This window comes from Gadus chalcogrammus, chromosome 1 (genome assembly GCF_026213295.1).
Source record: "Gadus chalcogrammus isolate NIFS_2021 chromosome 1, NIFS_Gcha_1.0, whole genome shotgun sequence".
NCBI classification, from domain to species: domain Eukaryota; kingdom Metazoa; phylum Chordata; class Actinopteri; order Gadiformes; family Gadidae; genus Gadus; species Gadus chalcogrammus.
The window spans coordinates 28341442-28353563 of record NC_079412.1 but is presented as its reverse complement, the minus strand read 5'-3'; the positions used below and the strand labels follow the sequence as shown (position 1 = coordinate 28353563).

General features: G+C 49.2%; 1 protein-coding gene across 1 annotated transcript in view; it reads left to right on the top strand.

The window, feature by feature from the left end:
- cntn3a.1 (contactin 3a, tandem duplicate 1) overlaps positions 1-12122 on the top strand; it is a 70259-nt gene that overhangs the window by 43442 nt on the left and 14695 nt on the right. Inside the window, exons 17-18 of the mRNA XM_056598442.1 lie at positions 5270-5397; positions 8590-8765. Coding sequence (XP_056454417.1) covers positions 5270-5397; positions 8590-8765 — 304 coding nt within the window. The remainder of the gene's footprint in view (positions 1-5269; positions 5398-8589; positions 8766-12122) is intronic.

The window sequence follows — 12122 nt, the reverse complement described above, 5'->3', positions numbered from 1 at the left end:
ACATTAGACCTCTCCTCCTCACCGTCGCTCCTTCAGTATTCCTCTCCTTCAGTATTCCTCTCCTTCAGTATTCCTCTCCTTCAGTATTCCTCTCCTTCAGTATTCCTCTCCTTCAGTATTCCTCTCCTTCAGTATTCCTCTCCTTCAGTCTTCCTCTCCTTCAGTATTCCTGTCCTTCAGTATTCCTCTCCTTCAGTATTCCTCTCCTTCAGTATTCCTCTCCTTCAGTATTCCTCTCCTTTAGTATTCCTCTCCTTCAGTATTCCTCTCCTTCAGTATTCCTCTCCTTCAGTATTCCTCTCCTTTAGTATTCCTCTCCTTCAGTATTCCTGTCCTTCAGTATTCCTCTCCTTCAGTATTCCTCTCCTTCAGTATTCCTCTCCTTCAGTATTCCTCTCCTTCAGTATTCCTCTCCTTCAGTATTCCTTTTCTTTCCCGGCACGCGTTCGCCGCGCTGAGCAACCGGGGTGGCCCCGCTCTAATCCAGACGCCCGCACCAAATACCCATAATTCCCTCTAATCTTCCCGGCGTCACGCCATCAAGGATCGGGAAGAGGAGGGAGAGGAGGAGAACGAGTCATCGAGGAGGAAGAACGGGAATCTGATTAGCTAATCGAATCGCGTGGCGGCGGCGGCGGCGGCGGCGGCGGCAGGCCGGGCTATGACAGCAGCAGTTCATATCCCGGGCTCCGGTATAGACGGGCCGGCCGGAACAGGATTGATGCGGAGGCAGCGCAGTAAGAGATGCTGTAAGGTTAGCTGTAATGCGCTTACCATAATTTAATTTCGAGCGCTGACCGCTGCCAGCGATGGGGGGGGGGGGGGGGGAACAGCTCTCACAGTATTGGCAGCGGGACTGAAGCCCCGCGTTGAACCGTGGTGACGCTTAGCTTTGAATTCTCCTGGATGTTGAATCTACGAATGCACGTTAAACACTTTCGTAAGGGGCCTGACGAGAACACGTCCCGTCTTTGCGTTATTCATTCTGTATCCGTTTTACAATACGTCGGGATCTCAGCCGGTGGGAGTTGTATCGTTGGCTGCCTTCATCGCTATGAAGATTTTCTTTCATTTCATTACATTCATTTAGGGCTAATTAGATGAGGGGGCTTCTACCAGGAAGAGCCAGTGCTGGGTGTGGGATTACTGGTGAACTCCTCCTCCTGCAGAGTTGCGTCTCCGCTATACCCTGGCTCCAGACGGGACACGCACATCCCTCCTGCCCCCTTCATATGCTCTGCAGCCCGCTGAGCACCTGGAGATGGCCTGGCCTCTCGCCACGGTCCTCTCCCCTGATGGGACGTGTGTCCTCTAGCTTCCAAACCTTTGTGAGCACGCGTTTAGCCGAGGTGGAGATGCATAAGCACGCCTCGATGTCCCCGAGACACATGTGGATTGTTTGATCCTTTGTTTTAGTCGTGTTTTATTCCACTCTACGTGGGGTCAAAGTTCGTACTAATCATTGCACTGAATGGGAGAACGTCTGACCGAGGCGATTCTATTTTTTTTCCTTCTATGATTGGACGATGTTATGATGTACCACGTAGACTATTACTCAGGCATCCTCGGTCACCGTTCGGAAGCGAGGGGACACTGTGTCAGGGGTACGCATCACGGAACAACACCGGAATCATGGCATCAACGCCGTGCACCAACGTGCCAAACAAATAAGACAATCGTATTTGTGTAGATGTCCGTCACTGTGACGTGTCGGATCGTGAGGTTCTCGGTTCGAAACCCCTGTGCCAACCGCCTTACTTGTAAGTATCCGTGAGCAAGATGGCGAGAACCTAAAGGCGTCTCCTAAACGCCTTCGTAGGAAACGGAATATCCACAACGCTCCCCTTCGGCCCTCGCCGAAGATAAAAACCTTTCTGCTCGTCTAGCGGAATTGCATTTCCCAGGAGGGGTGGGCGAAGGGGAGGGAGGGGGGGCCGGGCGGCGTCGGAGGGGAGGAGGGCCGGTTGAAACCCGGCTAATGTATTTTAATTCCCCCCGACTTGTGAGGCTTACGGCGGGGTCATCGTCGGCAGCCGTGCCCCCGGCCTGTGGGCCCCCCCTGGGGACGGGGATGAAACGGAGGCGGGTCGGACTCTAAAGGCAGGTTAACATCGACTCGTCCGCGCGACTCCTGAGCAGCAGAGATGATTAGAGGGGAGCTTAAAGAAGGGATTTGCCAGGATAGACACTTTTCCCTTCCCCGTCGTTATCTATTTCTCCGCTCTTTTTTTCGGCCAGCTAATTAATTTAAGGCGCTCCGCTCGTGGGGTCCTCTGAAGAAGAAGACCGTGGATAAGGAGTATCAAATAATTTCATCAGGTTTACATATCCCTCTGCTTAGACGAGCGCGCTCTGCGCTGATTAACCGTGTGCATCGGGCTAAATGACTACATAGTAAATAGATAAATCTATATTCGCGAACGACAATAATTGACACGCGAATCAGCAACGGCTGACGTTCAGCAGCCAGTCTTTAAAGAAAGCCGCCGGTTCAAACTAAATTAAAAGAAGTAAACTGTAATTATGTCGTTGTGTATTAGCGTTGTCAGGGCTGTTTTTGTCGTACTCCCACTCAGTGCAGTTCTCCTGGTCTCTAGCCACCCAGGAACCTGGGAGTGTTGAGCGAGCGGGATAATGCAAATGTTTTGTTACAGATGCTCTTCAAGGCTTCCTTCTGTAAGCCCGACTATTACGGCTAATCTCCTCGATCAAAGGAGAGGAGAGAAACGGGAAGCTATAGGATGAGGACAAAAAGGCGTTCATCCATCCAGCGGCAGAGATATCGGATTTTATCTGACTCAAACGTTGGCGCCGGGTCAGACGAGCACATTTAGCCGTTTATAACGACATCAAATGATTTCCTGATTAAATAAATTGCATTGCATTAACATACATAGAGAAATAAGCTCTATTTGTATGTATTTTATGTACTCTGGAACCTAAGCTGCATTCAAAGAACAAGTCTTGGTCATTAAAAAATGTAAATATGTTCCTCAAAATGTTGTGTTTATCTATTTATTATAAATCGTGATGTTACAAATATTAGTAGTTGTTCGCAATTAGTATTAGCAAAAAACTGCACAAGACAAGAGGACGATTATATGGAAACATTTGTTTGTTGGAATACAGAATTTTCTTTCATAAACACACACACACACACACAATTTTCAGATACACTTCATGCAGTGTAGTAATGGCATGCACTGTTACCAGTTCTCTCTCTCTCTCTCTCTCTCTCTCTCTCTCTCTCTCTCTCCATATATCTCCATGTATTTTCATAATTCTTATTTCTGCGCAAAGAAAATACATAACCAGAATTTTTTATTTTGTTGAAATCGTTTTGTTCTTTTCATGAAAAACTCTGCGACCTCCTGCTCCCAGGTTAACGAAGGCGCTCTGAAAGAAGACAGTCACAGAAAGAGCCCATTCAACACGGATTAATTTGATGTTTTGCACCTCTATTAGTCGTGTCCTTGTCAACTCTTTGAAATGACCCAAATGTCATGTTGAGCGAAAAAACCGAACAGAATTTTTTTCTCTTAAGTGTTTCTGTGGCTCGACCCCTTTCAGAACACGGCGCTAGAATGACAAACATGCCTCAAGTAGATCCACTCCTCCAACCATCACAGTCGTGGTTATCGCACTGCCAAGACTCTCTTTACAAACGGCATACAACGTCAACGTCGGCGGATCCCTCAGAGCTCTGCCCTTGTACACGACGTGGCACTTTTTATTAACATCGCATGAATTAATCACGGAAAATACATTTTATGAACTCACGAATAATAATGAGAATAATCCCGATGTGGATGCTTATATTTATTACGTTCCTTCAAACGCCTGTAATGAAAGACCTGGCCCCGGGGTGTGTGCAGGGTTTTAATAATGTAAGACAATGTCATAAAAAGGTGGACGTGTTGACAGCCCCCCCCCTCCCCCCCCTCCCCTACCCCAACCCCCCCTTGGAAAGACTTGTGGTTCTCAATGTGACTTTGAACAGAGGAAGCCAACTACACAGTAGGACGGCCTGTCAGCAGGCAGCGCCCCCGCCTGTAGACAACAGAGGCAGCGAGACCGGAGCCACGAGAGCCAGCCTCACAAAGAGGCTCACGGAGACATCGGCTAGTTGGGTTTTCAATGTATATCTTTTAGAATTCAGCGAAGGACCTTACTGCTAGGACCATATACTGTTTATGTATTTTGTATAATAATAATACCGTAATAGGAATAATTATGATGATGATGATGATGTTTATTTTGAACTGTTTTAGATTTTATAGGTCATTATAGATGGCAGAGGTTTTCAGTTGTGGATAGGTTAAAGTCGTTATCGCTTAATATTCTGGATCATCGTGTTACTTTAGTTATACAGTGCTTTGGCTGGTGAGCTAGGCTATCAGAGGTAGCTTGTTGGTCCAACTGAAAAGCTCCCATATCTCCCTTCAAACGTCCTCTCAGAAGCCACTCCCCCAACAGACTCGACTAGCTCGCTAGCTTTAGCGACCGCTCGGCCTAGCCTTGGGGAAGACTCCGTTCACGTTCATGAGTGTCACGGCAGAGTGTGGGCGTATTCGGGCAGATAGGTTGACAGACAGGTCGGCTCTCCAATCATTGCGATCAGGCCAAATGAAACGATTGGACCAGCTTATTACATAGCCGGCGACGTCCACAGATACCAGATTCTCTTCTATTTTTTGTCCGAACATTTGATTAAATGATGCCATTGGGATGTAATGAGAATTTCAACAAACATGACAAAAAAGGGGCTTCTAAAACAAATGACTAAACCACCCTAGCATTAAAGCTATTAGTTTCAGCCCGTCCTCAATCGATCAGACGTGTCCGATGCGTGTTGAAGCCAGGGAGTCATTAGGCGCAGGTACGACCGGGGAACACAAACAGCCTGATGAACAACAGTACCGGCTCAATCACACAAGACATCCAATCGTCTTACATATACATCATTCTCCTGGATCTCCTGCCTCCTCGGGAGGGTATTAAAGTGATGCTGCTCCCATATAGCTCTTCATTCTCCCTCAGCAAACACTGACTTTATGGACTCCACACAGACAATAACACCAACTCACTCTCTCTCGATGTTTAATGCATGACGTTGTCTGGCTGGTACACACAGACCTCCTCCCCTCCCCCCGGCCTCCTCTCCCCCCCCCCCCCCCCCCTCCAGGGGCGGCCATGCATGCATACCCAATTACACTAAGGGGCGGTCGGTGAACACATCTCCCCTGTTTGTGTGTTCTCCGCTCTCCAGGATCTCGGTGTTGGACAACGGGAGCCTCCGGATCTCCAACGTCACCAAGGGCGACGCGGGCCTCTACACGTGCGCCGCCCGGAACCAGTTCGGAGTGGCGAGCAGCGACGGCAACCTGTTGGTTAAAGGTACGTGGCCTGGGACCCGCCCGTCCTACCGCGTTACCGCAGGACATCATCCGGGGGGGAGGAGGGACCGAGCCTGGGCCGGAAACCAGACGCTCCATGTGGGCGGAGTTACACCTGGTTTCCTGTTTCGTTACGGAGATGTTCTAGCGACGGAAAGTCACAGCGCGTGTGTGGAGGAAGCGGTCGGAAGGGGATTTTACTGAGTGTATTCCTCCAGTGCCCTGTGTTTTTCTTCGTTGAATATCGCTGGCTGGGTTTGTGTTTGCCAAGTACACACTACCAGAGTCCCGCCTCCGGACACAGGATTAGTTCGGAATAAATGTGAAGCGAAATGAAGTGAAATGCCCTGTTTAGCGGGGTTTGACTCTGCTGTCAGACTCTAGATATGAATCTAAGAGCCTGATTATCTGAAGTCTGATTTGTAGGACTCAAGGCAAGGTGTCGCGGTCGTGATCCCCCCACAACACACACACACACACACACACACACACACACACACACACACACTATATGCTACACCTTCACACCTTCGTTCAAACAGCTGACGTTAGATCGTTTTTTCAAAGTTTGGGCTGATTGTCATCTCCAGCTTCGATCCTCGACGTCTGTGTACCTCTCGCTCTCTCTATTCGCCCTTCTGTGCAGAATCCACCCGGCAGAGAGATAAAGGTGTGCTTGATTTTGATTGGCTGTGGTTACAGAAAGCGGGACATTAAATCCCCTCGCATCCTACACCCCCCTGTTTAATTCACCCTCCCTGTACGGTGGATAACAGCCTGGGCGGGTTTGTTCAACATTCGGATCCATTCTAAGCACGTGCCCCGTTGCATCCTCGCGTTTCCTCCGGTGGATTCTAAAGAGCGGCGTCGAGAGATGCGCCCTATTAGCATACCTCAGGGTGGCTTCTCCTCCACGTCCCCTTTGAATTGCAGAGCCGCTTGTATGGCTGCCCACGATTGCTTTTTCATTATATCTGAAGCCTCCTGCTTGTCCCTTTGACACCTCCATGCATACCGTATGTGTGTGTTTTCAGCCGGGGCTCTCTTCGTGACATTCGGCCTTCACGCACCCCCCCCCCCCCCCTCTCTCCTCCACACACCGCACACCAACCCCCGTCAGAGTGTCCCCCTGACAGCCCTCCGCGTTCTTCAGAACAACGGCCCGCTCGCTTCAAGCACCTCTGACGTCTGTGTGTCTGTGTGTGCGTGTTTGTGTGTGTGTGTGCGTGTGTGTGTGTGTGTGTGTGTGTTTGAGGTTGTGTGTGTGTGTGTGTGTGTGTGTGTGTGTATGTGTGTGAATGTGTATGTGTGTGTGGATGTGTTTGAGGTTGTGAGTGTGACGTGTGTAATTCTGTGAGATAAATCGAGCACAGCATTTTAATAAAACAACTCAGCCCAGATTGGCCCATCGTCTCCCAGAGCCCCGCGCTGGCGCCTAACCCAGTGGAGGTAACTCCTGTTTACTGTTTGAATATCTCCCCCGCCATCCAAACCAGCTCCTTGGCTTCGCTGTGAATCAGATGTCGAGAAACATGGCTGCCAACTTCAGATCCGTCCTAGGGAAGGGGGTCTGTTGGGGGGAGAGGGGGGCCTGGTAGGAGGGGGCCGGTCTGGGCACAGGAGACCCAAGGTTTCCCGTCGGCCCTTCTTGTGATGTGCTGCCAAACCGTCACCATGCTGTTCCCTGGATTAGCGGCCGCGGTCAGAAGCCGCTCCTGGGGGGCCCTGGGGTCATAGAGGGGCCCGCACGCCGCATCGACTCACCTGGTCCATCAGACCGCCACCCTCACCCTCACCCTCACCCTCACCCTCACCCTCGCCCTCACCCCCACCCTCACCCAAGCCCTCACCCTCACCCTCACCCAAGCCATCCTCACACTGTAATGGCGTTTCCAGTGGGCTGGGGATGGGGGTCTCCTGTCAGCTCTCCGTCGCACCCCCCCCCCCCCCCCCCCCCCCCCACAGAAGGGGAAGATTATGCTGATGCCTGACCCGCTGGGTGGGAAATGGGAAGAGGTTTTATTATTTTTCTGCAGCCATCCAAAGAGCAAACAGAGCCAAATTACAGACTACCCACTGACCAGAGAGAGAGAGAGAGAGAGAGAGAGAGAGAGAGAGAGAGAGAGAGAGAGAGAGAGAGAGAGAGAGAGAGAGAGAGAGAGAGAGAGAGAGAGAGAGAGAGAGAGAGAGCTTTTTCTCTCTCTCTCATCTCCATCTTCTGGTCGTAAAGCTAGGAGCATTGCATCCAGGGATCTCGGATTGATTTTTAAATTGGATCAACTCGGCAAAACAAGGTTGTTGTTTTTTCTTGGACAAACTGTTTCTGTAAACGTGTGTAAAAAGAATAATATTAAAGAGCAAAAGAAACTGGGGAAATCTATTCCATAAAACGCAGAACGATTTATTCACCTGGAGCTGACCTGGACTCTGAATAGCCCCCAACCCCCCCCCCCCCCCCCCCCCCACCCCCCCACCCCCCTCTTACGCACTTATGTATGTTGCACTTAATGTACCCATTTATTTTATAACGGATGTGGGAATTAGAAATGGGACTTATTTTACGCACTAATTGTATATTGGACTTCCTGGCATTTAATATCACCCTTGTTGTATGTTGTACGTCCTTGCACTTAAAAATAGTACTTAGCATCCCGTAGCGTCTGACAATGACTGTCTTAGGATTCTCCGGAAAAAACCAAGGAGTATTAGGGCCACTGAGCTTTCTGTAAACTGGCACTCACCATTTTATTTCGATGAACCTTACGTTTAGGTTTATGAGCATGACCGCTCCACAATTGAGACAATCTTTCTGATGTCAGATCCAGGCCGTAGCTCTGTCAAGTACACTTCTAAGATCTGGGAACACTGGCATGAGGGCCTATTTGAGCCTATTTTGTTTCATTTTTATATCTTTGTAATGTATCGTTGTCTGTAATGTAATATTTGCCTTGTTGGCCTCGAACCTGTATTAAAGTTTATTATTATTATTCTAGCTATCTTTGTTCTATACTGGGAACGGTTTAACCTGGCGATTGCTTGTGCTTGGCCTTTTGTTATATGGACCTCCTTACTATACCGACGGCGGGATAATACAGTTGTTTCTCTTTCTTCTGACACACGTACTTATCGTAAGAGCCGCTGGATAAGGCGTCTGCTAAACACCCTGATATAAGGTGTGCGTTTGTGTCTCCAGAGTCCACAGCCATCACCAGCCCGGCCGGCCACCTGGACGTGACAGTGGGGGAGAGCATCATCCTGCCCTGCCACGTGTCCCACGACGACTCTCTGGAGCTCAAGTTCACCTGGTTCTTCAACGAGCAGCTCATCCACTTCGGGACCCACGGCGGCTACTTCGAGAAAGTCGGCACCGTGAGTGTCCTCCTTGGGTTCTGTTCTGTACTGTACTGATCCGTGTTCTGTTCTCGACCGTGAGTCGAGGTCCTTGTGTTCTGTTCTCGATCGTGAGTGTTCTCCCTGTGTTCTGTTCTGTTCTGTTCTGTACTGTACTGATCCGTGTTCTGTTCTCGATCGTGAGTGTTCTCCCTGTGTTCAGTTCTGTTCTGTACTGTTCCGTGTTCTGCTCTCGACCGTGAGTGTTCTCCGTGGGTTCTGTTCTTGACTCGTTCGACTGTCTCACTCTCAGCTCGTTGTTCCTTTTTGTCGGCTAACCCAGGATTCTTTGCTCGCTCTTCCATAGTTTTCCTTCCCCCCCCCCTGTTTAGAGCTTTCCTCTACGTGCAGTTTTTGGTATTTAACTGCACCGTTAATTGATTTGCCCTTACAGCGGCAATTATGAATACAAACAAACTATGAAATCCTGACATAAAGAAGCATTTCAGCCGGTTGAATCAGACTAATATATTTATGAAGCGCTTCAACTCTGGCTTTCTTTCTCTCGACTGTATCTTCTGGGAGGCAGAACGTTTAATCCTTTCGTCATTATGAATTATATCAAATGCTTTCCCCTCCCCTAACCCGAACCCGATAATTACTAAGGAGTTGTCGGTTTTTGCCGGTTTGTCTCCAACGGAGTACCTTAGACAAGGCACGACAGAGCGCCGTTCGATCATCTAGGAGCGGCGAATAATGTATTTATCTTTTAATGAGAGGAAACCAATTATAAGGTCTAGGCTCTTTAATCACACACACACAGGCTTTATTCTGTGTTTACTGTCGCCGGGTGATGAGACGGGGCATTACCTTTGGTATAATTGGCTTCACCGCCGGCGCTCTGAGGCCCACCCCCCCGGTCTCAGGCCCATCACCCCGTTGGACACCCTCTGGCCGAGGCGTGTGTTTAACCAACGCCGGGGGGTGACACGTCGTCAAGACACGGCTGCTCTCGTTGTGATCAGACCTCGAACAGACGGCGGCAGACTTTATATTCCGGGCATTAAAGGAAGGTTGACGAGGTTATTGACAATGAGTGTTATCCTCTTTCTCACATGGGTCTCTTAATGAATGAGGAGACTGCTGTAGCTTATGGAAGAAGAAGCTTATAAATATATGTATGCAGCAATGTATATGAACCTTTGCAGGGTTTAAGTGTTGTGTGCTGTGGAAATAACATCGTTGACTTCCCACACTAGCGTCGCCCAGAGACCAGCCTTTCGCCTCCAGTATATTAATACCGTTCATTTAATCTGTAGGTTCAGGACAGTGGGAGTGATGCCAAGTAGGAATCCCAATCATTATGTGCATCTCCCTGTAGCTTGAACATGCTATGCAGCATAGGAACAGAAAGCATTCACACGCACGCACGCACGCACGCACGCACGCAGGCAGGCAGGCAGGCACGCAGGCACGCACGCACGCACGCACACACACACACACACACACACACACACACACACACACACACACACACACACACACACACACACACACACACACACACACACACACACACACACACACACACACGCGCGCGCGCACAAACAGGCCCGCACACAAACACAAACATGTCCGCACACACAGACAAACAAACACATACACTCACACACGCACAAACACACACACACACACACACACACACACATACACGTACACACAAATGCACAGATACATACACACACACACTCACATATACATACACACACACATTCGCACACACACTCACACACACACACTAACACACATTAACACACACACATACAAACATACACACACACACACACACACACACCCAGGATGGTTTAGGCATACCGTTTGGGGAATACGAGAGACGAGCCATCCGATGTGAATTACCACACGCTTGTAGCAATCTGGAGCCCCCCCCCGGGGCAGCAGGGAGCAGCCAGAGGCAGTAAAGGGAGCCGCATCGTGGACCCCCCCTCCTCCTCTCCTGGGCTCCGTACGGCTGGATCCAGCCTCCTTAATGAAGCCCGTCGAGCAGGGGACCGGCCCCAAAGCTCCGGGGTCCCAACAATCGGATAATATGAATTAATACTCATTATCGATTTTTTTTTTCTTTTTTTTCTTTTTTTTTGTCCTATAATTGGCTTAGTCAGACGATTGATAGCAGCGTGCGATGATGATGAGCGTTTTTGATGAGCGCGTGGGGAACTACGACCGCACCTTGCGGCGGTTACACAAAATTAATGGCCGCCTGTTTACTTTGTCCCTCCCTGTGTTTGAAGTCGCTGCCGAAGTCAGCTGCTGTTTATCGGAGAAAACAATGTTGCGCTGGAGATTAGAATGCAGCAGCGGTGGAGGTGGTGGTGTTGACGGTGCTGTTGGGCGTAGCGGCAGCCACATTAACGCAAACAGTCTTTCGCCTCCAGGGTCACGTTTAAGGGCCGACTGCAGAACCATTTGTGAGTAGCCAGAGTCACAGCTCATGTGACCCCCAGTGTTTCCCCGGAAAGGCCCAGCGTATCGGTTATATATACTGTTCATAAACACACCTATTTCAGTGGCTGCCCACTACATTACGACCAGATAGGGAGGGAGGGACAGCGAGGGAGGGAGAGGGAGAGGGAGATAGAAGGAGGAAGAGAGAGAGAGAGAGGGAGAGAGGGAGAGAGAGAGTGCACTGCATACCAATCAGTATTCTCCTTAGGGATCTGTTTTAGATCTAGCTGCAAGGCATGATGGGAAAAACATTACCGTGGTCACCCATCTAGCCAGTTTTCTCATTTTTATATTTTCTATAAAAGCCTTTTCTATCCCCGGCAACAAAACCCAAATAGAACACAAATTGTAGGAAATGGTCGTTTGTGTTTCATCTTTTGTCTTGTGGTTGCGTGTGTGTTCATGACACCACATCACACTGTGTCACTGAGCAGACGTTGTTTCTCCAACTGACCGGGGGCTTTGGTCATTTCATCTCCTGACGTCCATCAGATCAATACTTTGGACGTCGGTCGCTCCAGTATCTATAAGGTTTAAGCCTGCTCTGGCGCTTTGGTATGGTGGATTAGTTGCTAGGATACCATGCGTACGTGTACATGTCAGAGTTCGTGTTCCTTAATTCCCACTAGGTGTTGTCCTTTTATCCGGTGGCAATTAAGCGTATAAATCTTTCACCTGGGTTAATTTGTTTAGCTTGTTCGTGGTCTGTTTCCTTCTCCCAGTTCCTTTGTTCAGTGCTCAGTGTTCACTGGGTATCTTACCTCGTGGTATTTACCAAGCAAGTTATTTCTTATTCTCAAAATGACTTTCCTCTTCATGTTTGGAAGGAAAGCTTATTAAATCAAGATCAACAATCTGATCGGAGGAGACCAT